This window comes from Neoarius graeffei, chromosome 22 (assembly GCF_027579695.1).
Source record: "Neoarius graeffei isolate fNeoGra1 chromosome 22, fNeoGra1.pri, whole genome shotgun sequence".
Taxonomy (NCBI): domain Eukaryota; kingdom Metazoa; phylum Chordata; class Actinopteri; order Siluriformes; family Ariidae; genus Neoarius; species Neoarius graeffei.
This window is the reverse complement of record NC_083590.1, coordinates 59510695-59538442: the sequence shown is the minus strand read 5'-3', so window position 1 is coordinate 59538442 and position 27748 is coordinate 59510695. Positions and strand designations below refer to the sequence as shown.

At 45.4% G+C, this 27748-nt stretch overlaps 1 protein-coding gene across 2 annotated transcripts in view; it reads right to left on the bottom strand.

Moving 5' to 3' along the window:
* Nucleotides 1-10131: 10131 nt before the first annotated feature.
* Nucleotides 10132-27748, bottom strand: part of LOC132871007 (histone-lysine N-methyltransferase PRDM9-like) — a 60572-nt gene continuing 42955 nt past the window's right edge. For both annotated transcript variants that reach the window (XM_060905156.1, XM_060905157.1), the window contains 3 exons: nt 19539-19606; nt 19192-19370; nt 10132-17141 (listed from right to left, as the gene is read on the bottom strand). In XM_060905156.1, the coding sequence (XP_060761139.1) occupies nt 15889-17141; nt 19192-19370; nt 19539-19606 (1500 nt within the window). In that variant the 3' untranslated portion in view covers nt 10132-15888. The remainder of the gene's footprint in view (nt 17142-19191; nt 19371-19538; nt 19607-27748) is intronic.

The window sequence follows — 27748 nt, the reverse complement described above, 5'->3', positions numbered from 1 at the left end:
TGGACTACTCCCTTCATGCCTGTATGGAAAGACTGGATCACCTTCAGTAGCTTTTCTGGACATCCAATCCTTTTGAGGACTTTGAATAGGCCGTTGCGGCTCACAAGGTTGAAAGCCTTAGTCAGGTCTATGAAAGCTGTGTAGAGCGGTTGCTTCTGTACTCTACATTTCTCCTGGATTTGTCTTAGGAAAAGATCATGTCGATTGTGGAGCGTTCTGACCCGAATCCACATTGTGATTCTGGGTACACTCTGTTGGCTAGCATTTGGAGTCTGTTTAGAACTACACAGGTGAAAACTTTCCCAACAGTACTCAGCAGGGAGATCCCCCGGTAGTTACTGCAGTTGCTGCGGTCTCCTTTGTTCTTGTAAAGGGTGATGAAGTCACACATGTCCTGAGGAACTTCACCCTTCTCCCAACACTGACAGGAGTACATGGAGGTGTTCAAGGAGTGGACCGTTTACGCTTTTTATGACTTCTGCTGGGATTCCATCCAGCCCTGGTGTTTTTCCTGTGGGCAGTCTGTCAATGGCTTTACTAAGCTCTTCTAGACTAGGCATCTCAACGAGCTCCTCCATCACAGGCAAGCGCGCCACTGCTTCCGATGTGGTGTCTGAGATGGTGCTTTCCTGGTTGTAAAGGTCTGAGTAATGCTCCACCCACCTCTCCATTTGCTTGCTCTTATCTGTGATAGTTTTGCCAGTGGTTGCTCTAAATGGGGCTATTTTAGGAAGTATTAGTCCAACAGCCTTCTTTATACCATTGTAGACACCCCTTAAGCTTCCCATGTCTGCTGCCAACTGGATGCTTTCACAAAGTTGAATTGATGTTGGCGCATCTTCTGACCATGCACTGCACTTTGCTCCTCGCTGTTCTAAGAGCTTGCAGCGTCAACTGTGTTGGCTGCTGTCATTTATATTCCAATAGTGCAGCATGTTTTCATTCAATTATGGTGTTGAGAATTGAGGCATTTGCCTCAAACCAGTCCTATGCCCCTGTTTCCTGCCAAACACAGAGAATACTGTTCTATGGATTGTGTCTCTAAGATGGTCCCATCTCTGTGTTGAGTTCCCCTTAGGAGGCTTTGCTTGCAGGTCATCTTCTAGGCTCCTGGCAAGTGTCTCTACCATCTCCGGATCCTTCACCTCGCTGATGTCAATGCAAGGCTCAGCATGATGATGCTTCTTTGGCTGGATCCTGATTTTGCAGCAGACCAGTGAGTGGTCTGTGTTGCAATGCACACTGTGGAAGGAACGAGTAACAAGGATGTTTCTCAGCTGGCAGTGCCGGGTGAAGACTAGCTCCAGCTAGTGCCATAGTTTCAAACGGGGATGTCGCCATGACACTTTGTGCTGTGGTTTTGTTTCAAAGAAGGTATTGGTGATGCAAAGCTCATGAAGTGTGTATAACTCAAGTAATCGTTGCCCATTTTCATTCATACTGAGGATTCCAAAACATCCCAGGCATCGTGGCCAGGAGATATGGTCAGCACCAACATGTGTGTTAAAGTCACCAAGTAGAAGCAGGCTTTCAGTGGTTGGAATTTTTTGAATGGTGTCATGTAGTTTTTCATAAAACTCTTCTTTTGCATCTTGGGTTGAAGTGAGGGTGGGGGTGTAGGCGCTGATTAGGTTGTGATGGGTCCATCTGTTGTGTGCAGACGTAGGGTGAGTATCCTCTGTCCCCTCCCAGGCAGGCTCTATTGTGTTCATCAGGGAGTTGTTCACGGCGAATCCAACATTGTACTCTCTAGTCTCATCTGCAGCTTTTCCACTCCAGAAGGTGGTGTAGTCCTTTTCTGAGAGAGAGCCAGAGTCGGCGAGGCAGGTCTCATGGTGCTGCAATATCTACTTGTAACCTGAGCAATTAATTGTTTATCACTGCTGTCTTTCATGTCACTCCTGTCCTGTAGGTCTGCCGACAGGCCTGTTGTCATAGTCCTTACATTCCAGGTACCAACCTTTAGAGCTGCCTTGTTTCTTTTGTCTGTTTTCTTGTCAGGTGCTTTGGTTTTACAGTCCGCTCATCAGGCTTATTACAGCCAAGCCTCACACACCCAGTAAAGCAGGCGAACTGTGGCGGGAAAGCACCTAACTGACTGGGGCTGCCCAGTTTTAGCGAGCGGTAGCTATCCAATGAGGCACGATAGCCCCTCCCACTGTCAGAAGTAACCCCTGGCATCTCACTTATCGCCAGTAGAGTGCTCAGACTTATAACCGGTAACCGCCACTTCCCGTGTTGTGTTGCCACTTGCCAGCAGTGCCGGAATGTCCTCTCCAGGGCACAGGCCCGGGCAAAGGTGTTTAAGTGATTAGGGGACAGGCTGTTGCCCATGTAGAAAGACCCCTCTCTCCACAACACCAGTGTGGTCCAAGGGAGAGGCAGGAGCCAAATGCAGCTTGGCACTAGTGTCATCGCAGGTTTGATTTCGGGGTTTACCTTCCCCTAGACAGACTGCCTTCCAAGGCTGATGAGCTCGGTCTACCCGTGCTATTTACCCATAGCTGGGGGTCCAGTTCATGGGCATCAGGGCGTGTCCACATGCCGGTGGGCCATGCATGCCACATGTCTGGGGGCCAGACCTCTTCCGAGCTCCCTGCAGTTTAGCCTGGAGCCTTGCAGTGCCCAGTTTCCATCTGTAGCCACGAGGAGGCACTGCATAGGACTTACTGTAGAGAGGCTATGTACTGGCAGGAGAGACTTGTGCACTCTGCTCCCTTTTCACGGCACTGTATAGGGCCACTATCCAGCGAAGGCTGAAAGCGAGAGGTGGCAAGTACACAGATGTTTCGACTACACACTAGACGCATCGCACATGCATTTAAAGACCCTTCTTTGTTAATGTGTAAGGATCTATCCCATTGATTGGTTTCTATATCCACTTCTTTTGAGTGAATTTCTTGGTTTTAACAACTTACTTGTTTGCTGTGTACAAACATGGCAATAAGTTATTGTGTTAATTGACTAGACTCCACTTTAGGATCATTGATCCCTTTTGACTGAGAATGCCCTGCAGGCATGGTTTTATGTTGGCTTCTGGCACATCCATACAGTTTTAAATACAATCTATAATTAAAAACTGTTTTTATTGTATTTATTTAATTCCTGGGCTCCCATCTGCAACAGGGAATGATGCTGCATCCCATTAATACACTTTACAATAGATTATTAGATTCTAATAGACTAGATGAGCCAAAATAATTGGGAATTTTTTAATGAGCCTTGACTTGTTACAAGTATGAATAGCTGAGCCTCAAAGCAGAAAAGGTTGAGAAGCCCTGTTCTAGTCCTTACCTCTTTCACCCGGTACCTCCCTCCTCCCAATCCAATAGAAGCAATACATTTCCAATCCCTACAATTTGTCACTAATCCACACATTCACCTTTTGACCCCCTCCAAAACATGAGCTTCTGGATGCAAACACCATGTTCCATCAGAAAATGGGCAAGAGATGGACGCTCCAGGACCGAGCTACTGGTTTGCTATATCAGCTGGGCTACATACTGGTAAGGAGGAAGTGGAGGATGTCCGTCCTGAATGCAGAGGTGTACAGCACGTTCGACTCTGTGGGCTCCGATCACCATGTGATCTCTATGAGGGTGTGCCTGAGTCTGAGGGTCCCCAAACACACTCCGAGGGCCCAGCCTGATCGGGAGGCCTTCGCAAGAAGCCCCGACCTCCAGGCCAGTTACACAGCGGAGGTGAGAAACCGCTTACACCTGCTGGCCGAGGTGGATGAGCCTCATACAACATGCGGGCGGGTTCTCACCGCAATCGAGGAGGCAACAAGGAGGTGGGTGCCGACAAAGGAGGGAAACAGAGCTTTCCCTAGATCCAAGCATCTGGAGGTCATGAGGGCACGGGCAGAGGAGGCACATAGGAACTTCGAGAGAGAAGGGACCACAGAGAGCCGGGAGGTGTTGAATGAGGCCAAAACAATGACTGTTCAGCACCTACGACAGGATCAAAGGGGAGGAACTGATGGAGAAAGTGCGGAAAGTGGAGGCTGTGCATGGTGAGCGGCAATATAAGGAGTCACAGAAGGTCATCAACGAGACAAGCGGGCACAAGAGGTCGAGGGAGGGACAACTCGCAGGCTGCAGTCCAGCGGAGAGAGTGACCTGCTGGTTTACCCGCTTCCAGGATCTCCTCGGCACACCCCGACAATGGCAGGAGACGAGGAAGAGACGCTTGCAGTCCTTGCAAATCTCAAAATTGGTGATGGCCCCTTTACAACTACGAAGTTTGCCACAGTGAAGTCCACTCTGAAGCAGGGGAAAAGAGCTGGGCCAGACGGCATCCCCCCAGAGGTCCTCAAGAACTGTGATCTCAACAACATTGTATTGGAAATCTGCAACCAGGCTCTGATAGAGAATATCAAACCTGATATATGGTCCCTCTCCAACATCATCCCAGTGCCCAAGTCTAGAGATCTGTCTAAGCCAGACAACTATCGTGGCATTAGCCTGAACTGTGTCATAGCGAAAATGTACAACCGCATGATACTATACCGGATCCGGGAGGCCATTGACCCCCACCTGAGGGACAACCAGAACAGGTTTAGAAAGGGAAGGTCCACCGTATCCCAGATCCTGGCCCTAAGGAGAATCATTGAGGAGGTGAAAAAGAACAACCTAACAGTGGTCCTGTGCTTCATTGATTTCAAAAAAGCATTTGACTCAATACACAGAGGCATGATGATGAAAATCCTTAAGGCCTACGGAGTCCCCCCCAATCTACTCCTGGCCATAGAGGCCATGTACATGGGCACAAGAGCCAAAGTAGTCACTCCAGATGGTGAAAGCAAGGAGTTCAACATCCTGGCAGGGGTGCTGCTGGGAGACACCCTTGCCCCCTTCCTCTTCATCATAGCTCTGGATTACATGCTAAGGAAAGCAATCAGTGGGTGGGAGCAGGAGCTTGGCTTCACAATTACACCTAATAAGTCTAAAAGAAACCCTGCTGTTGTCCTGACAGACCTGGATTACGCAGACAACATCTGTCTGATGTCTGACCATGTGGAGCAGGCACAGGAGCTCCTGAGTAGAGTGGAGGCAGAGTGCACCAGGGTGGGCCTCAGGCTGAATGCCAAAGAGACAGAGGTCATCACTTACAACATCCCCCTGGACCACCCGCCTCTCGAGACAGCAGGGGGCAGTGCACTGGCAGAAGTCGGTGACTTCAATTACCTGGGCTCCTGGGTTAATTCCTCTGAACAAGACCTTAAGGTGAGAAAGGCACTGGTGTGGAGGGCCCTGAATGGCATGAATAGTGTGTGGAACTCCAAACTCCCCCGACACATCAAGCTGAGCTTCTTCCAGGCAACTGTTGAGTCTATCCTCTTGTACGGCTGTGAGAGCTGGACCCTGAAGCCCTCCATGCAGAAGTCCCTGGATGGGTGCTACACCAGAATGCTGCGTGCTGTGCTAAACATCGACCAGAACCAGCATATCACCAACAAGCAGCTGTATAGAGGGCTACCAAAGCTCAGCAAGAAAGTGGCATCAAGGAGGATGAAGCTTGCTGGCCACTGCCATAGACATCAAGAGCTCCCAGCCAGTAGACTGGTGCTATGGGAGCCAACACATGGGCAGCGGGCATGAGGACATCCCACCCCAACATACGTGGACGTTGTGAGGAGAGACGGAGGAGTGAAGAGTTCTGGGGAACTGGCCGGATGTATAGAGGATCGAGACGACTGGAGACTCCGCTATCAAGCTCGTCTGAGGACGACTTAATTATTAATCCACTAAATCTGGATACCCCCAACGTGGTCTATGCCATCATCTGTTCACTCTGCTACCTGATTTACATGGAAGAAACTGAGAACACTATGCACACATCTCAAACACCACCTACACAATATACACAAAAACAAAAACACTTACCTGGTCACCCACTTCCAAACTCCTAACCCCTTCCTCAACCCCTGAAACCTTGCCATAAGCCATCACCTTAGCACCTAACCTTCACCATTTCCCCTTTCCCTACCAACAAATTTAAAATAAGCCTTACCCCCAGCCCTAATTTTAAACCCTCCCCCAAGAAAAACCCAAATGCAACATGGGGATGACTGCTTGGCATTGAGGAGAGGCCCTGGAAGGACAGTGCACAACACAGCCTCCATGAAACCCAAATATAACCCTTAACCCTAGACTTAAACACTGAGACTATGTCTGAGTTGCAAACACTACTTAGAAGGCTGATCCATAAACATGGGGCTTTGTAAGTGAACACTCTGCCCCTGACGTAGCCTTTACTATGTGATGTGCCAAAAAATAGCCTATACCTATTGATCTTAGTAGGTGTGGCAGGTATTCACTCAGGTACTGTGGCTCAAGACCATTCATTGCTTTAGAGGTCAAGAGTAGCATTTTATAATCAATATGAAATTTGATTGGGAGCCAATGCAATGTGGATAAGATAGGAGTGATATGGTCATATCTTCTAGTTATAGTAAGGACTCTTGCTGCTGCATTTTTAACTAACTGGAGCATGTTTATGCAGCTACTGGAACATCCAGACAGTAAGGCATTACAATAATCCAACCTAGAGGTAACAAAAGCATGAACTAGTTTTTCTGCATCATGTAGTTACAGTATTTATCTTTGCAATATTTCTGAGCTGAAAGAAAGCTATCCGGGTAATATCTACATGAGTTTCAAATGAAAGACTGGAGCCAATAATCACACAAGTCTTTTACTGCTGCCCACAGAGAAACAGAAGGGCCATCTAGAGTTACTATTTAAATCAGAAAATTTACTTCTATCTGCATATGGTTTTAGTAAAAGTACTAGTACTATTAATGTCGTGTCAGAATTAAGTAGAAGGAAGTTAATAAGCATTCAGTGTCGAATGTCCTTTACACGTCCCTGAGTTTTATCAAGACCCCGTTTACATGTAGCCGGGTATCTATAAAAACGGATATTTATCTATGTGGTTGCACCCATCATTTACACGTAAACGGAGGTTTCAGTCACTGAAAACGGCTGCTTTCGAAAACTCCGGGCAAAGTGGAGATTTGTGAAAACTCCGTTTTCATGCCTGCGTGTAAATAGTGGAAAATGGAGTTTTCTCCATGTTATGGGGAACACGGAGTTTTAGCATTGTGATCTGACGGTCCCTCCTCCTTGACTTTCTATTTGTTTGACATGTTTTTGACAGCCTTCCCTAGCTGTTTTTGAGCATTGTGTAAACAGAATTATTTTCTAGTATGGGGAGGAGAAGATACCCGTTTTCATAAATACCCGGCTACGTGCAAACGAAGTACAAGTTGGTGTCTCTCATCTGACTTTGCTGAAACATACAACTGTGTCCCCAGCATAACAGTGGAAAGTAATACCACGCTTACAAATAAGATTACCCTGAGGTAGCATATTTTAAGAAAAAAAAAAGCAGTGGGCCAAAGACAGCACCTTGTGGAACACCAAACTTTACTTTAGCATGTATACAGAAGTCACCATTTACATATACAAATAGACAATGATCAGTTAAATAAGACCTGAGCCAGCAGAGGACCATTCCTTTAACTCCAATGACATTTTCTAGTCCATCAAGGAGAATATCGTCAGTGGTGTCAAAAGCTGCACTAGGGTCAAGCAGCACAAGCAAGGAGACACAACCCTGATCAGGAGCCAGTAGTCTGTAATTTACAACTTTAACCACTGCTGTCACTGTGCTACGTTGAGGTCTAAATCCTGATTGATACCCTTCATGGATATTATTGCCATGTTGATATGAGCATAACTGTTATGCCACAGTTTTTTTTCCCCCTAGGCTTTTGGATAAAAGGGAGGTTTGATATTGGCCTATAATTGGACAGCTGACAAGGGTTGATGTTATTTTTTTTTTTTAATCAAGGGTCTGACCATTGCTAGGTTAAAGGATTTAGGTATATAAGCCATTGTTAAGTAGCCATTGTTAAAAGAACAAGACGACAAAGTCATCTATATCCCCCACCCTATGTACCAACTATATACCAAGTTTCAAGGTATGATGTTTCACATTTTTCAAGTTCTGATCTAGGAAACCAACCCTACTTCTTTACACTGACCTCAGCAGCCCATGGTATAAGCCCACTAGAACTTTGGTTCAGGTGAGCTAAAAATTTAAATTTCTCACATTTCTTAGTATCAAAAGACACATATACATTATTAAATAAACACATATACCAGCTTTCAAGACCATGCCACTCATAGTTTTCAAGTTCTGCTCCGGAAACAAAATCTACCCCAAGACTAACCTGAGAGACCAAGTCTGAAATTGTTTCCATGGAAACATGAAAAATGAAAATTTCTCAAATTTCTTAGTATGAAAAGGTGCATTTACATCATCTTGTTAACATGTATACCAAGTTTCAAATCCATATCATGAATAGTTTTAGCTATATGCTCTGGAAATGAACATTGCTCTTAGAAACTGTCAAAATCTATTTATGTAAAAATTTGAAAAATACTTTTTTCAAAAATCCAAAATAGCAAGAGGCACCAGTTCACATGTTGCTTGATGTGTATACAAAGTTCCCTGAAGATATCTTCAATAGTATTAAAGATATGGCCCAGAAACAAAAATGTGACCGGACGGACAGACAGACAGCTGGACGGACAGATGGAACCTGTTTCTATATCCCCCAACAAACTTCATTTGGGCGGGAGATAATTGATTGCTTTTCAAAGAGGTTGGATTGTTTCTGGTGTTATCTGTTTGAAGAACTGTATAGGTAAGGGTTGGGGGAAAAATCATATAGGTAAGTACACAAGTTGAAGATTTTGATGGGGAAATGAGTGAAATTAGTTTGGTCTCTCTAAAGGGTGTAAAACACAAATCATTGCTCTGATGTAGTTATAGTGTTGTCTACAGGGATACTTATCAAATTGTCTAGTTTTAAATTAACAGTTTCATATCCCCCCCGATATTTTCAATTTTGCCATTGAACAACTCATCCCGACTACATATTGAAGGTGTGCATGTTTCTGTGGTGGTTTTATTCCTAGTTCATTTTGCTCAAGTATTAGATAAAAATGTAAGATTATTTTGTCATCTTCTATTAAGGTGGAGAGAAGTGTTGATCTAGCAGCATTAAAAGCTGGTCTATGTAGTCCCAGAGGCTCTCCTTCCATGCTAATTGGAATACTATCAGTTTTGTTTGATGCCATTTTCTAATTTTATTATTTAAGGTGCATGTGTGATTGTTATACCAGGGTGTTAGGCTTTTTTCTCCTGAATTGTTTTCTTTTAAGTGGCGTTACGTTATCTAAAGTAAAGCAGAATATTGACTCTAAGCTGTCAGTTGGCTGATCACGTTCTGTGGGGTCTGACGGTGATCCAGTCAAAGTTGATAACTCTGGGAGATGACTGATAAAACTTTATGCAGTAGTTGATGTGAATGTACTTTGATGTGATGACATGGCAAGGTGCATATAGTATTGCAAAGACATTTCAAAAGAGAGAAAATAATGATCTGAGGGAGCTTCAGACTGTGGAAGTGTGACTATATTTTCTATATTTAATACAAATGTAACTATTAGATCAAGAGTGTGACCACTCCCCACAAAAACCTGAACAAAAATAGGGTTAGGTCCTATGACATTCTGATTAACCCCTACTGAATCTAAAATAAACACATTTGCTGTTCTCGGAGTCTACCAGGTGATCAAAATGAATAACAATGTCTCCAACAATTAATTCTTTGTCTGAAGAAACAGCCAGGTTTGAGATGAAATCTGCAAATTCAGAATATAGACCACAGGTCTGTAAATAATAATTAGCTGAATCAACTGGGTAGACTTAAATTTTTGGCTACATGTGTTATGGTATAAAGAACTTCAAAAATACTGAATTTTTGTTCAGGTTTTTGTACGATTCCTAGATTATCATTATAGAGAACTGTGATGCCTTCTCCTCTACCAGTGAGACAAGGCTGATGCAAAGAGCTGGATGAGCTTCATTTAAACGCTCCAGACTCATTTGGTTTGATCCACATTTCTGTTCAACAAAGTACATTAAACTCCTGATCAGTAATAATTCCATTCACAATTAGTCTCATGCTGCAGTATTACACTGATAGCGTTGCAGTTAAATCATTATTTGAATAGTGGTAATTCATGACTACTTAATAACTACATAAGAAGCTAAGCCAAGAAGCCTTTATTTGTTATACATAGACTCAAGCACACAGTGAAATTTAACCTCTGCATTTAACCCATGTGAAGCAGTGAACACACACAGGCACACACAGGTGAGCAATGAGTGCACACACATACCCAGAGTAGTGGGCAGCTATGCTACAGTGCCCGGGGAGCAGTTGTGGGTTCGGTGCCCTTGCTCAAGGGCATTTCAGTCCAATCTTAGGCCATGGATGCCCCATGTTAACCTAACTGCAAGAAAACATGAATAGTCTTGTTTTAATCACCACTATAAGATTGTTTTAAAATATGTAGTCATATAATATGAACAATAAGGATCAAAGTACAGGTAATTTTCAGCAAAAACATTAATAACCATGTTTAATTTGACAACTTTAAATCATGCAACAACTCCAAGTTCATGCATTTGTAGGTCTTAAATGCAACCGAATAAGTAAATGTCTTTCCACACTGTGAGCAGTGATGCAGCTTCTCTCCTGTGTGAATGCGCTGGTGTTGTTGGAGATCACTCTGTTCAGTAAAACTCTTCCCACACTGTGAGCAGTGATATGGCTTCTCTCCTGTGTGAATGTGCTGGTGTTGTTGGAGATTATTCTGATTGATTATTCATGATCAGTAATAATTCCATTAACAATTAGTCTCATGCTGCAGTACTACACTGATAGTGCTGCCGTTACAGTGGATATAAAAATAAAAAAATAAAAAAAATAAAGTGTACACACCCCATTAAAATGATTTTTTCCACATCAGAAAAACCTGATGATGACGATAAATAATTTCAAAACTTTTCCCGCCTTTAATGTGACCTACAACCTGTAAAATTCAATTAAAAAACAAATCTGTTAGGCGGGAAAAATAAAAATACGTACAATAAGCTGGCTGCATAAGTGTGCACACCCTTAAACATACTTTGTTGAAGCACCTTTTGATTTAATTACAGCATTCAGTCTTTTTGGGAAGGAGTCTATCAGCCTGCCACATCTAGACTTGGCAACATTTGCCCACTCTTTCTTGCAAAAGCGCTCCAAATTTATCAGATTGCGGGGGCATCTCTTGTGCACAGCCCACTTCAGGTCACTCCACAGATTTTCAATTGGATTTAGGTCTGAGCTCTGGCTGGGCCATTCAAAAACTTTTTTGGGGTCATGGTCATGCTGAAAGATGAAATTCCTCTTCATCTTCAGCTTTCTAGCAGACACCTGAAGGTTTTGGGCCAAAATTGAGTGGTATTTAGAACGGTTTATAATTCCCTCCACCTTGACTAAAGCCCCTGTTCCAGCTGAAGAAAACCCCCAAAACATGATGCTGCCACCACCATGCTTCACTGTGGGTATGGTGTTCTTTTGGTGATGTGCAGTGTTGTTTTTGCACCAAACATGCCTTTTGGAATTGTGGCCAAAAGGTTAAACCTTCTGCTCCACGGGAGGTTTCTGTCCTCCCCGAGCTTGCCTTAGGACCTTCCCCTCCTAGAACTGCCACCTTATTGTGGTGGAGGGGTTTGTGCGCTTGAATGATCCTAGGAGCTATGTTGTCGGGGCATTACGCCCCTGTTAGGGTCTCCCAAGGCAAACAGGTCCGAGGTGACAGGCCAGACCAAGAGCAGTTCACCAAACCCCTTATGGAAATTAACAAAACAAGGACCGTGACGTTGCCTGGTATGGCACAGCCGGGGCCCCACCCTGGAGCCAGGCCCAGGGTTGGGGCTCGTATGCGAGTGCCTGGTGGCTGGGCCTTTGCCCACGGGGCCCGGCCAGGCTCAGCCCGAAGCGGTGACATGAGTCTGACCTCCTGTGGGTTCACCACCCACAGAGGTAGTAGTAGGGGGCCAGTGCAATGTGGATTGGGCGGCAGTCGAAGGCAGGGGCCTCGATGACCTGATCCCCGAACACAGCGACTAGCTGTTGGGACATGGAATGTCAATTCATTGGGGGGGGGGGGGGGGGAGCCTGAGCTTGTGCGGGAGGTTGAGAGGTACCGGCTAGAGATAGTTGGGCTCACTTCCACGCACAGCTTGGGCTCTGGAACCCAGCTCCGAGAGAGGGGCTGGAATCTCCACTTCTCTGGAGTCGCCCACGGTGAACGGCGGTGGGCTGGTGTGGGCTTGCTTATAGCTCCATAGCTTAGCAGCTATGTGTTGGAGTTTACCCCAGTGAACGAGACTGGGGACTCCATTGTTCTACTGGGGGACTTCAATGCTCACGTGGGTGATGACAGTGACATCTGGAGGGGCGCGATTTGGAGGAACGGCCTCCCTGATCTGAACCCGAGTGGTGTTTTGTTATTCGACTTCTGTGCTAGTCATGGTCTGTCCATAACAAACACCATGTTCGAGCATAGGGGTGTCCATAAGTGCATGTGGCACCAGGACACTTTAGGTCGGAGGTCAATGATCGACTTTGTAGTTTCGTCTGATCTCCGGCCCTATGTCTTGGACACTCGGGTGAAGAGAGGGGCTGAGCTGTCAACTGATCACCACCTGGTGGTGAGTTGGATCTGCTGGCGGAGGAGGAAGCTGGACAGACCTGGCAGGCCCAAACGTACGGTGAGGGTCTGCTGGGAACGTCTGTCCGAGCACTCTGTCGGGGAGGTCTTTAACTCCCACCTCCGGGAGAGCTTCTCCCAGCTCCCGAGGGAGGCAGGGACATTGAATCTGAGTGGACCATGTTCTCTGTCTCCATTGCTGACGCAGCTGTTCGGAGCTGTGGCCGCAAGGTCTCCAGTGCCTGTCGTGGCGGCAATCCCCAAACCTGGTGGTGGACACCGGAAGTAAGGGATGCCGTCAAGCTGGAGTCCTATCGGGCCATGTTGGCTTCCGGGACTCCTGAGGCAGCTGACAGGTATCGGCAGGCCAGGCGTGCCGCAGCTCGGGCAGTTGCGGAGGCAAAAACTTGGAACTGGGAGGAGTTCGGTGAGGCCATGGAGGAGGACTATCGGTTGGCCTCGAAGAAATTCTGGCAAACCGTCCAGCGCCTCAGGAGGGGGAAGCAGTACTCTGCCAACACTGTTTAAAGTGCAGGTGGGGAGCTGTTGACCTCAACTGGGGATATTGTCAGGTGGTGGAAGGAATACTTCGAGGATCTCCTCAATCCCACTGCCACATCTTCCAGTGAGGAAGCGGAGGCTGATGACTCAAAGGTGGACTCATCCATTACCCAAGCCAAAGTCACTGAGGTGGTTTGCAAGCTCCTCGGTGGCAAGGCACCGGGGGTGGATGAGATCCCCCCCTGAGTATCTCAAGTCGCTGGATGTTGTGGGGCTGTCTTGGCTGACGCGCCTCTGCAACATCGCGTGGCAATTGGGGACAGTGCCTCTGGAGTGGCAGACTGGGGTGGTGGTCCCTCTTTTCAAGAAAGGGGACCGGAGCGTGTGCACCAATTATAGGGGAATCACACTTCTTAGCCTCCCCGGGAAGGTTTACTCCAGGTTACTGAGAGGAGAATTCGGCCAATAGTTGAGCCTCGGATCCAGGAGGAACAATGCAGTTTTCGTCCTGGTCGTGGAACACTGGACCAGCTCTATACTCTTCATAGGGTGATCGAGGGTTCATGGGAGTTTGCCCAACCAGTCCACATGTGCTTTGTGGATCTGGAAAAGGCATTCGACCGTGTCCCTCGTGGTATTCTGTGGGGGGTGCTTTGGGAGTATGGGGTTCAGGGCTCTTTGCTAAGGGCTGTCCGGTCCCTGTACGAACAGAGCAGGAGTCTGGTCCGCATTGCCGGCAGTAAGTCAGACCTGTTCCCAGTGCATGTTGGACTCTGGCAGGGCTGCCCTTTGTCACCGGTTCTGTTCATAATTTTTATGGATAGAATTTCTAGGCGCAGCCAGGGGCCGGAAGGAATCCTGTTTGGGAACCACAGGATTTCATCTCTGCTTTTTGCGGATGGTGTCGTCCTGTTGGCTTCTTCAAACCAGGACCTTGAGCATGCAATGGGGCGGTTTGCAGTCAAGTGTGAAGCGGCTGGGATGAGAATCAGCACCTCCAAGTCCGAGGCCATGGTTCTCGACCGGAAAAGGGTGGCTTACCCTCTCCAGGTTGGTGGAGAAGTCCTGCCTCAAATGGAGGAGTTTAAGTATCTCGGGATCTTGTTCACAAGTGAGGGAAGGATGGAGCGTGAGATCGATAGGCGGATCAGTGCAGCCTCTGCAGTGATGCGGTCGCTTTACCGGTCTGTCGTGGTGAAGGAGCTGAGCCAAAAGGCAAAGCTCTCAATTTACCGGTCGATCTACATTCCGACTCTCACCTATGGTCATGAGCTTTGGGTAATGACCGAAAGAACAAGATCACAGATACAAGCAGCCAAAATGAGTTTCCTTCGCAGGGTGGCTGGGTGCTCCCTTAGAGATAGGGTGAGAAGCACAGTCACTCGGGAGGAGCTCGGAGTAGAGCCGCTGCTCCTCCACATTGAGAGGAATCAGCTGAAGTGGCTCGGGCATCTCTTTCGGATGCCTCCTGGACACCTCCCTGGGGAGGTGTTCCAGGCATGTCCCCCTGGGAGACGGCCCTGGGGAAGACCCAGGACACACTGGAGGGACTATGTCTCTCGGCTGGCCTGGGAACGCCTTGGTGTTCTTCCCGAGGAGCTGGCCAAGGTGTCTGGGGAGAGGGAAGCTTGGGCTTCCATGCTCAGACTGCTGCCTCCGCGACCCGGTTCTGGATAAGCGGATGAAGATGAGATGAGAAGTTAAACCTTGGTTTCATCAAACCATAACACATTTTCCCCACATGCTTTTGGGAGAGGGTTACTTTTGTTTTTTTTGCAAAATTTAGCCAGGCCTGGATGTTTTTCTTTGACCCTACCTCATAGTCCAGACATATGGAGAATACAGGAGATTGTTGTCACATGTCGTACACAACCAGTACTTGTCAGAAATTCCTGCAGCTCCTTCAGTGTTGCTGTAGGCCTCTTGGCAGCCTCCCTGACCAGTTTTCGTCTTGTCGTTTCCATCAATTTTGGAGGGACGTCCAGTTCTCAGTAATGTCACTGTTGTCCCATATTTTCTCCACTTCTTGATGAGTGTCTTCACTGTGCTCCATGGTATATCTAATGCCATGGAAATGTTTTTGTACCCTTCTTCTGACTGATACCTTTGATGCTTTGTAAGCTCTCTGTGAACCATGGCTTTTGCTGGAGGATGCAACTGAGTAAATGTCTGAACTTTATTTGGGGTTAATCAGAGTACTTTTAATTGATGGCAGGTGTGAACCCAAAGATTGAATGCTGTAATTAAATCAAAAGGTGCTTCAACAAAGTATTAGTTTAAGGGTGTGCACACTTATGCAACCAGCTTATTTTATGTTTTTTATTCTTTGTTTTTCCCTTTTACAGATTTGTTTGATTTTCAATTGAATTGTACAGGTTATAGGTCACATTAAAGGTGGGAAAAGTTTTGAAATTATTTATTGTGGTCTCTTTTTTTTTTTTACATCAGAAAGCCCCATCATTTTAACGGGGTGTGTACCCTTTTTATATCCACTGTAAATCGTTACTTGTATGGTGGTAATTAATGACTACTTAAGGTCAAAAGAAAAAAAATTAATCATCTTGTTTCAAACATCACTATAAGGATACATATTTTAAAACAGTCATATAACATGACCAATAAAGTTCAAAGTACAGGTCATGTTTCGTCAAAACTGTAATAACTACCATATTTGACAACTTTAAAATCATGCAATGTCTCAGAGTTAGTGCACTTGTAGGTCTTAAATGTAACTGAATAAGTAAAGATCTTCCCACACTGATCAGCGATACAGCTTCTCTCCTGTGTGAACACACTGGTGTCGTTGGAGATGACTCTGCTGAGTAAAACTCTGTCCACACTGTGAGCAGTGATACGGCTTCTCTCCTGTATGAATGCGCTGGTGTATTTGGACAGTACTCTGTTGAGTAAAACTCTTTCCACACTGTAAGCAGTGATATGGCTTCTCCCCTGTGTGAATACGCTGGTGCTTTTGGAGATCACTCTGCTGAGTAAAACTCTTCCCACACTGTGAGCAGTGATACAGCTTCGCTCCTGTGTGAATGCGCTGGTGTTGTTGGAGAGCACTCTGCTGAGTAAAACTCTTCCCACACTGTGAGCAGTGATACGGCTTCGCTCCTGTGTGAATGCGCTGGTGTCGTTGGAGAGTACTCTGATGAGTAAAACTCTTCCCACACTGTGAGCAGTGATACGGCTTCTCTCCTGTGTGAATGCGCTGGTGTCGTTGGAGATGACTCCGATGAATAAAACTCTTCCCACACTGTAAGCAGTGATGCAGCTTCTCTCCTGTGTGAATGAGCTTGTGTCGTTGGAGAGTACTCTGCTGAGTAAAACTCTTCCCACACTGTGAGCAGTGATACGGCTTCTCTCCTGTGTGAATGCGCTGGTGTCGTTGGAGAGTACTCTGATGAGTAAAACTCTTCCCACACTGTGAGCAGTGATACGGCTTCTCTCCTGTGTGAATGCGCTGGTGTCGTTGGAGATCACTCTGTTCAGTAAAACTCTTCCCACACTCTGAGCAGAGATACGGCTTCTCTCCTGTGTGAATGCGCTGGTGTTGTTTGAGAGTACTCTGATAAGTAAAACTCTTCCCACACTGTGAGCAGTGATACGGCTTCTCTCCTGTGCGAATGCGCTGGTGTCGTTGGAGAGCACTCTGTTTAGTAAAATTCTTCCCACGCTGTGAGCAGTGATACGGCTTCTCTCCTGTGTGAATGTGCTGGTGTGTCTTGAGTGCATTCTGATGACCAAAACTCTTTCCACAGTCCGAGCAGTGGCGAATTTCCTTCTGTAGATCATGAGAAGTGTCAGAACTGAGAGTATCAGTTGATGTTGGCTGATGACTGGAGCATTTAGAGGGGATCTGAAGCTCATATTTAATATCTCCTGATTCCCAAAGTCTCACATACTCTTCATTGTGGCATCTCTGGATCTGTTTGTTGAGGTAAATTTGAGATGCACAGGAACGAGGACATGTAGAGCAGGAAAAGACTTGAAGCAGAGCGTTCTTTACTTCTGGAGAAATGAAAGGACAAAAATATCAAACTGAAATGAAATGCAGCAAGATTATAAAATGTAACAATACTAACCCAATGTAAGGAGTGTTTTTACTGAACCTCAAACATTCAAGATTCTACATGCATGAAGACAGACCAAAAAAAAAAAAAGTTTGAGGACTAAGATATAGCAGCCTCTAGCTTGGAATACTGGGAGATTCAATGAGGTGCTGGAATAGCAGCTACGCACAGTCCCATGGGTCTAAGCAACCAAAAGGGAGTTGTTGGTTCCTGTTGGACATCATGTCAAGTCTATGTAATGGCAAGCCTAGCCTTATTTACATCTCATCCAGGATTGAGAAGGAAACTCAGACCTAGCATTCAAGGTTCTGAAAGATACAACAATGGGCCTTATTCATCAAACTGGACAGGAACAGATATTTGCAAATAGTTTCTAGTAGCATTTCCACAAACAAGTCTGTATTTTTTTTCCTATATGGATTTTATATATGGCTTAGGTTGTCAAGTTTAAAACACTTAATTCCAAGTATACACAAATTTAATGAAATTAAGTTTTGTGGGATTTTGTGAAACCCAGTTGATTTCTATTAATGTAACTGATGAAAGAAAGAAAGAAAGAAAGAAAGAAAGAAAGAAAGAAAGCCAACATCCATAAATTAAGACATAAGAATGGTCATTTAATTTTAAAAAATGTAGGCGTATCAAAAAGGGACACACCGCAACGGTTCAGACAGCATTCAAGTAGGTCTGCAGCAGTATAGGAATTTCCTTACTGCAGTATTTGAAGAATGTCATGGTGTGGTTTGTCGTACTAAAGCAAACCAAACCTCCATGTTTTTAATGATTAATTCATCAGACGCTATTTGTTCCTTAACATGTTGAAGTTCTTCAGCTGCAAGAGTTTAAGGAGTTAAAAATAAATATAATTAAAAAGATCATTTCTCCATGGCATGATTTGTGGAATTATTGAATTCCATAAAAATACTAAAATGTTATTGCTTGTTAAATTACTGGATAATAACCATCACATATGCTCCTGAAATAAAGCAAATGTGTTCCAATTGACTTGTATAATGGTTAATGGGTTTGACTGACATCTGTCTTTGCCAATTAACAACTTCACTTGGTTCAGGCACACTGCATGCGTGTTTTCAACTAACTTCTCTCCAACCAAATGGTTGCATCCCCCAATGCTTCTGTAATATGGGGAGGTCTGACAGCATTATCTGACATTGTGTGTTTAAATGTGACAGGGCATGTGTTTCAACCCCCGATTTCTCCCCAGTTTTCTCCCTAATTTAGCCATGGCCAATTCCCACCCATCAGACTGCTCTCCACTATCACAAAACAGCTACCAACCAGAAAGGGCAATCACGTGCTTCCTCCGAGACAAGTAACACCAGCTGACGACATCTTTTACTCATACGATGTCAGGGAGCGGCAAAGCACACTCAGAGGAAAGTCCAATCCACTCACTTCTTATTAATGTGCTCTCACACACCCATGACTGGCTGGTGTAAGTGACAGGACAGGGAAGAGAGAGCATGCCATCTCTCCCTCCCAGAGAGCCCAGACAATTTTGATCTCTTGAGCTCCCAACCACAGATGACTGTGGCATCATCAGAATTTAAAAGCGGCAATATCTGGATGATGGGGAAAACACTTTTCTGCTGTGACACTTGGGATCCATAGGCCATGCATTTTACGCTACTTCTGGTTAAATTGGGCATGATGAATAAAACTACAACAAATATTTTGGGGTTTACGATAGAGTCAGTTTCGCAATAGCAAGAGATGCAGTGGGCTGACTCCACGTGTCTCAAAGGAAGCCAATAGACTTCACCCTCTCTTGTTGGTCACTGTCATATGATAGAGAAGACCTATCTGGTTGGTGGAACAGGCCAAAATGAATTCTCTGGAAGTGTGTTCTGGTTATTGCAGACTGCATTGTACAACAGCTTTCATCCCAGAAACAGTGTTCAGCTCAGAAGTGTGTCACAAGATGATGCAGAAAATAACCTCTATAACCTCTTAGACAAAAGTAACACCTTGCTGTCTGGATGTTCCTGTAGGTGCAGGACTGAGTTCTTTGGTGTACTCCTCTTCATACCACACCAAGAGCTCCTGTCCTGGGTTAATGGGTCGACAGCAACGATACAGAATTCCCCCTCGATACTGAAATGCCACAAGATTCTGTTCTTCATCATTACGGGCACAATTCACATACCTAAAAGAGTGAGGCAACGTTCCAGAAAGGGCTAAAATCAGATCACAGTCACAGACTTGGAGAAAGCATGGCAGAGATATCAGTGACATGAAGATAAAGTTCTTCCAACAAATGAGAAGCTGTAAAATCAAATCATTAAAATGACCCAACAACTGGTACATTCCTCACCTCATCCAATTCACATCCATCTCTCTTTTGGCATCAATGTATTCTTCACACTGCATGCTCCTGTATACCTGTAAAAAAATACCATATTTACATTTTCTTCACTAAATCAATCTATGCCTTAAAATAAGGTGTACAGAAATGAGAATGATGGCTCATGCCAATATTATATTAAGCCTCATGAAGGCTGAATTAATAATAATAATATTATTATTATTATTATTATTATTACATTTATATTGCGCCTTTCTCATACCCAAGGTCGCTTTACAATTTTTTTTTTTTTGGGGGGTGTCCACCAAAAGGTGGTCAGGATGTCATTCCAATGGTGTAGCAGCCACAGTCCCACTAAAAGGTGCACGAAAACAAGTCTCATACCGCCTGCACAGTCGCTGGGCAACACCACCCGGAACACCGCACCATAGATCCACAAAGCGAGCACAGAAGCACCGCTACGCAGAGTGCTGGTATGTCTCACACCACCTGCACAGTCGCTGCGATGCCACTGAGCAACATCGCTCGGAACACCACGCCAAGCACAAAAGCACTGCCACACAGAGCGCTGGACAACCCTGTTGTTAAAAAGAACAATGAGCTCACTGCAGTCCATAGCGAGGAACACAGGCATCACCCACGGCAAACCAAGGCCTGGAGGGAACCAACGCCTAAAACTGGGTTCGGAGGTACACCACAACTGGCAGACAAAACACTGAAACAAAAACAAAAAACAAACTACACAAACAAAAAAGAAAAACAAAAGGGAAAATAAGAAAAAAAATTAAAGTGCTCCAGTGAGAACCGGCAGCCAGAATGCGCACAGCATACTCTCAACCCGAAACGGAAAAATACTGATGGATCCCGGAATTAAAGGTTCTTGACTGTATTTAAGATTCACAAAATAGACGACAAGCTCTAAGATCTTATCTCATTATCTCTAGCCGCTTTATCCTGTTCCACAGGGTCGCAGGCAAGCTGGAGCCTATCCCAGCTGACTACGGGTGAAAGGCGGGGTACACCCTGGACAAGTCGCCAGGTCATCACAGGGCTGACACATAGACACAGACAACCATTCACACTCACATTCACACCTACGCTCAATTTAGAGTCACCAGTTAACCTAACCTGCATGTCTTTGGACTGTGGGGGAAACCGGAGCACCTGGAGAAAACCCACGCGGACACAGGGAGAACATGCAAACTCCGCACAGAAAGGCCCTCGCCGGCCACGGGGCTTGAACCCAGACCTTCTTGCTGTGAGGCGACAGCGCTAACCACTACACCACCATGCCACCCAAGCTCTAAGATGAATTTAGTAATTTTACTTGGTCGTCTTATCTTATCTATAGGAAAATGCAGGCAAGGCTTTATCAGAATTTAAGCAAAGGAAAGGTTTCTCATAAAAGGCTTTACGTCTGACATGGTAAAGCTGTGCTGTGAATCAGACCTCTCTGATAAATATCTGTCCCTTACGTTTTGGTCTCTAAACAGACAGCTACAAAAATGCACAACTTCAAAGTCAGTCCTGTCCCTAAATTGATTTTATATAAAATATTTTGGATTTGTACAAGTAATATTTGCCATAAATGTTTGGGAGCTAAATGTTGGTTTAGTTCAGTGTAGCAGTATTCCTTTTTAATTTAAATAATTTTAAATTTACTTTTAGTCTTAGACATCTCATCTCATCTCATTATCTCTAGCCGCTTTATCCTTCTACAGGGTCACAGGCGAGCTGGAGCCTATCCCAGCTGACTACGGGCGAAAGGCGGGGTACACCCTGGACAAGTCGCCAGGTCATCACAGGGCTGACACATAGACACAGACAACCATTCACACTCACATTCACACCTACGCTCAATTTAGAGTCACCAGTTAACCTAACCTGCATGTCTTTGGACTGTGGGGGAAACCGGAGCACCCGGACGAAACCCACGCAGACACGGGGAGAACATGCAAACTCCACACAGAAAGGCCCTCGCCGGCCACGGGGCTCGAACCCAGACCTTCTTGTTGTGAGGCGACAGCGCTAACCACTACACCACCGTGCCGCCAGTCTTAGACATGTACTGAAAATTGTAGTTACATTTTAATCTTTTTTTTCCCCAAGATTTAATCAGAGGAACTAAATTTTAATTTTAGTCCAATTCTAGTCAAATGTTTTAGTCATAATTTTTAAGGTTATTGGACTGTTACAGCAGGGGTATTGCCAGATGTGGGCCTGTCATTTCAGGTTCACATGACAGCATGCCGTGTACGTGTTCTCATTGGTTAATCACAACCATGTGAGCTAAAGCTGTATGCAGCAGTGAAACAAAATCCAACAAAATCCAAATCGGGTGAATCCAACCAAACGGGCCATGATGCAACAAGAGGTGAGTTGCCTCATGGAACATGGCTTAGCTGTTCCCAGTGTCTCCCCAGTCGCTGTCTGTGGAGCTCCCCCTGTGTGCTGGTCCCAAAGCCTGACAATACTTGTTTATGTAAAGACTATCGCCAAGTTAATGCAATCACTAAACCTGACTCCTTTCCACTTCCTAGGATGGAGGATTGTACAGACTGAGTAGGCTCAGCCAAATTTGTCACAAAACTGGACTTACTTAAAGGTTACTGGCAGATTCCTTTCACACACATTTTATATATATATATATATATATATACCCTTTTCAGTCATGTGACCTTCGTAAACGCGACCGCCATTTTGGACATGTAGTGGACTTCGGCTCGAATCAGTTTGAATGCGAGGAAGGCGACAAACGAAAAACATAAAAGAAAAAGGAGCGAGATGCAGAAAACACCTTCACTATCCAGCGACGTAGGGCATTTACAGGGTGAGCAGAGGGAGAGGTATTTGCAAAAATTGAGGTTAGCAGACTTAGAGAACGACGTTTACCTGCTTCCACCAGGATTGTTCACTGACGTACGGAAGTACACGAAGCCCTCGTCTTTACCTGACTTCGGCCCACATGATCTGTATACCATGTCGTTAAAAACCCATCGCCATATACATACACGCCAATGTCCGAGGTTCCGGAGCGCGCTCCGGCTTGCTCCCGGAGTGCTCCGGCCGAGGTTCCGGAGCGCGCTCCGGCCTGCTCCCCCTCAAATTAAGCAGCGCGCTCGGAGCAAGCCGGAGCGCGCTGCTTAATTTGAGGGGGAGCAAGCCGGAGCACGCTCCGGAACCTCGGCCGGAGCACTCCGGGAGCAAGCCGGAGCGCGCTGCTTAATTTGAGGGGGAGCAAGCCGGAGCGCGCTCCGGAACCTCGGCCGGAGCACTCCGGGAGCAAGCCGGAGCGCGCTCCGGAACCTCGGCCGGAGCACTCTGGGAGCAAGCCGGAGCGCGCTGCTTAATTTGAGGGGGAGCAAGCCGGAGCACGCTCCGGAACCTCGGCCGGAGCACTCCGGGAGCAAGCCGGAGCGCGCTCCGGAACCTCGGCCGGAGCACTCCGGGAGCAAGCCGGAGCGCGCTGCTTAATTTGAGGGGGAGCAAGCCGGAGTGCGCTCCGGAACCTCGGACGTTGGCTCCGGCAGCTATTTACACTGGATCTGGTGTAAATAGCTGCCGGATCATAATTACAGTAAACTAGTAAATACAGTAAAGGAAAAACTTGAGACTGAAAGGTTTTAACAGTCATCCAAATGACTGAACGTAAACATTACTACAGTAACATACTAGCTACTTGTTGACATTAGCTAGTCAACAATAGCTACTACAGAAGAACAAAGAGGTTACAATGGGTTATTTTAACCTATTTGGTTACACACTCGCCGCCACAGAATGTTAACAGCAATGTAATGCCTTTTCTGGCTAATTTTATTCGTCTTACCTCCAACAAAATGGTCACTACACAAGCGTTGGTATGCTAAGGGCTGCCAATCTTTCCTGTTAATGGCCGCTATCCATCTTCTCCGTCGGGATCCAATAAAATGATAAACCTTGCCTTGTTTGTTGATGGTTACTACATCCAGGTGCACAACAATATAGTGGCATGATGGAAGTCTTGCTGAAAGTAAAAACTTTCTTTGCTGCCGTTCCTCAATGTTGGCTGTGGTAAACTACTGGTAGTACATGTCCAAAATGGCGGCCGCGTTTGTCGTGACATCACATGAAAAGGATCCATAGCGGTAAAGGATCACTGGAGGAGTAGCACCTTTCCTAGTGGCCTTAATAGGTGTCCTAGACTGGTCTCCCCACATCCAGCACCTTGTGAAGCGTAATACATAGTCACTCATGAGCTGACCACATTAGCCTCTCCATGGTGAAGATCGACCATGTGTCCGACTCGTGGTGCCCCCGTTACCATCAGAGAACATGGCGGATCTAGGAGAGGGAACCCCGAAATACAAACCCACCATCTTGCCATCCAGATGGTATGAAAGTACCTAACACATGTGGAACATTGGGTCCCATTTGCAGTCAATCAATCAAGCAAGCATATGGTATTTTTCCACTGCGTCTGACTCACCTCCAGTTGTCTTGCACTGCTTGCCACTGGATCCAGGTGGGGAAGAAGAGAGGGTGCATTAGCTGGTGCGCAACAGCTAACCCTAACCATTAAAACAAGCCTGTGCACAGGAGTTTTGTGGCTTGAAAGCCTAGTGGCGATGGATAATTTGGCAAAGCGACAGACATCGGATAATGCTGGGAGTCAGTCATAAGCCTGTACACTGGCGGTCTGGAATATTGGTTGCTTTGTCTACACCATATGGAGCAACATGACAATTCAGCAGCACTCCAGGTGTCAGAGCAGCTCTGTTTAGAGAGGTCACTGCTCTCCCGAGTCCGGGGAAGGGGCTAGAAAAGGTACCCTAAAAAATTGGTTGCTCCCATTAAACCCGGTCAGCATACTGCAGTTGATGGGTTATCCCAATTTGCGGTCAAACCAATCTTACACTTGCGACTTGGAATGTACACACACTTGATAATACACAGACACCAATCCATCACACAGCCTTGGTAGGCTTGGAACTCCAGCGCGACTCCATAGATCTTGCTGTGCTTTGTGAAACTCGGCTTGCAGAAAGTGGTCAACTAACAGAGGATACCTCAGGCTACACCTTCTTTTGGAGTGGTCTTCCAGCTAGCATGAAGCAGCTCCATGGAGCATCCATCGCTATAAAGACATCCATTGCCTGTAACCTTCTATCTCTACCACAAGCTGTAAATGAGTGTTTGATCACATTTTGTTTGCCTCTGGAAAATAAGTGCTTCCTCACCTTGACTGGGGCATATGCGCCAACTATGACAAACAATGTGGCAACAAAATAACAGTTTTATGCAAATCTTAGCAATTTAAATCATCAAAACACCAGTCGAAGACAAGCTAGTAGTCTTAGATGATTTTAATGCACGCGTTGGAACTCATTATCTAGCCTGGCCAAATACTATTGATTGGCATGGAGTTGGAAAATGCAACTCAAACGCCACGCTCTTGCTCTCCTTATGCCACAAACAATCTTACCATCTCTAACACTCTCTTCCAATTACCGGACAAATATAAAATGACCTGGATGCACCCTCGTAGCAAACACTGGCACCAGATCAATCACGTAATTGCTTCTTTGCTTTGCTCCTGCTTGATCTTTATTTTACTTTACTTTCTCATTTAATTTCCACTATTTTTTCATTTTATTTTTCATCTTTATAAGTTAGCTTTTAAAACAAAATGCCAGGAGGCAAAAAATCCAGGAGCTCCTGCAGAAAATGCAGAGAACTAGAACAGTGGATTTCTATCCTGGAATCAAAGATTGATGCCCTGCCAAAGACGGATGAATTAAGAGCGATATCTCAGGAAAGGAGTACAGAAACAGTGGCTGAGAATGCAGCGATTGCACCCCGACAGGCCGATGGCACTGCAGATCGAGTGGATGAATTCATCGATCTAACAGGGCAAAATGTGAGTACAGAAAACTGGCACATGATGGGTGGCAGGCCCAAAAATAAAAACAGAAGAGTAATTACCTCAACACCAGTTCGTTCTGGTACTATGCAACCCATGCTCCACAGCCATGCTATTAGAAATAGAGCCAGGTCTACAAACTACAATAGGATTTACAATCCTATGGAAAATCCACAGCCCATAAGGCTTCAGAACAAATTTGAATGCCTCAGGGATGTGGAAATGGAATTTTCAGGCGGACAAACACACCATAGAAAGAGATCGCACCACAACCGAAGAGCTGTGGGAAGAGGCAAAAAGCAGCTCGTAACACCACCTGATCCCACAACCCTTGTTCTTGGTGATTCCACTGTAAGACATTTAAAAGGACATGGGATGATTATTTGCTGCCTTCCAAATGCATCCATCTCTGACACCAAAGACAGCATTTTGAAACTCATGTCCGAGCATAAAACTATCAAACATATTGTTGTGCATGTGGGAGTAAATGATGTTTTCAGAGAACAGCTGTTTGTCCAAGATGATTTCAGAAAACTTTTTTCTGATTTCTATAAGACTGGAATACAATCTTTTATCAGTGGCCCACTCCCTGCAAGGGGAAGCTTGGCATTTACTCGACTCTTCAGTCTTAACACCTGGCTTGGAAAAACTTGTTTTTTATTTGGTATGAACTTCATAGACAATTTTAACCTTTTCTGGAATCGCAGAGAATTCTTCAAGCCAAATAGCACTGAACTCAGCTGGATTGGGACCAAAGTTTTAGCTGATCACTATAGCCTCGCTCTACAACATGCAATTTTCTCTCAGCCAACATTGAGGAAAACAGTTGATAAGATATCGCAGACTGACCTAGTTACAAATATCAACAATACCTCTGCAAAGCCAAAACAATCATCCATGCAAGTCTTCACCAAGGACACACAGCCATCTGGGGCAGACTGCCAAGAACCATCTGGGGCAGACTGCCAAGGACATCAACAATCACATGGAGAATGTGAGCATGCGATTCCATCCAGATTGAGGACCTGACCAAAGACAATCATGCCAAGGCTGCATCATCCACATCTCGACCCCATGCAAGTATCACAGAGACTGTCAGGGAGACAGTCACCACAGAGACAGTCATGGAGACACTCACAAAGACCTCACCAAAGTCCCAATCTCAGTCTCGCTCTTCTGACTTTATTGTACCATCTCCGTCTCCCCCCTGCATGGATTTCCCTAAAAGTATGCAGAGACTGCTGCCAATAGCTGCACTCTCTTTTTCCAGCCCAAATCATTCACGACAAGCAGTGTACCCAGTTCATCAAAAATCAACTAACAGACTGAATTGTGCTCGCCCAGGACTTTCAGCTGCCTACCAATCTTTTTCACCATCTAAAAAAAATACATGACATCTCCAATCCTTCCTCCTCCCAACCTCATGGAACATACAGAAAGTCTTGCATGATGTGCTGGGGGTCCCTGCATTGGGTGTAGTTTTGAAAACAAGCTTGGACCCAGTATGCCTATGCCATTCTCTATTCCTGTGTTGATAAGAAATAGAAAACATAGAGCATATTTAACCCAGGGGGTAAACCAGTCTAATCTCCTTCCTGTTTCAAAACAACATCAGAGTGCCCAAGCGGATATTACTTCTAGACTTTCTGTAAAGCTAGCTCTTCTGAATGTTAGATCACTTTCAAACAAGTCATTTTTAATTAATGATCTTATCTGCAAACACAATCTTGATTTTTTGCTTTTAACTGAAACTTGGCTGGATCAAGCAAATAGTGCTACCACCCTTATTGAAGCAACTCCCCCAAATTTTAATTTCATGAATGTTACCCGACAGGGGAAAGGTGGAGGGATCGCAAATATATTCAAAGCCTCTTTTCAATGTAAACAATCCTCACTTGGTGATTTTACATCCTTTGAACACTTATGTGCACTTGTTACATGCTCTCCTAACATATTGTTATTAACTATTTACAGACCTCCGAGACATTCAGCCAAAGTTTTTCTGGAAGAGTTTGGTGAACTGTTGTCAGTCATTTGCTTAGAGTCTGACTGTCTTATTATATCTGGGGATTTTAACTTGCATGTAGATAATCCTGAAAACACTTATGCCAGAGAACTACTTGCACTTATTGACAACTTCCACCTAGTACAACATGTACAGGGGCCGACCCACTCTCGTGGTCATACCCTTGACCTCGTCATCACAAAGGGTCTTACTGTTTCTACTACTGCTGTTGACCTGGCCTTATCTGATCATTTCTGTGTTTTCTCTGATGTTTCTATGTCTCCTCACATTCAGAACAGCTCAACGACTATGGGT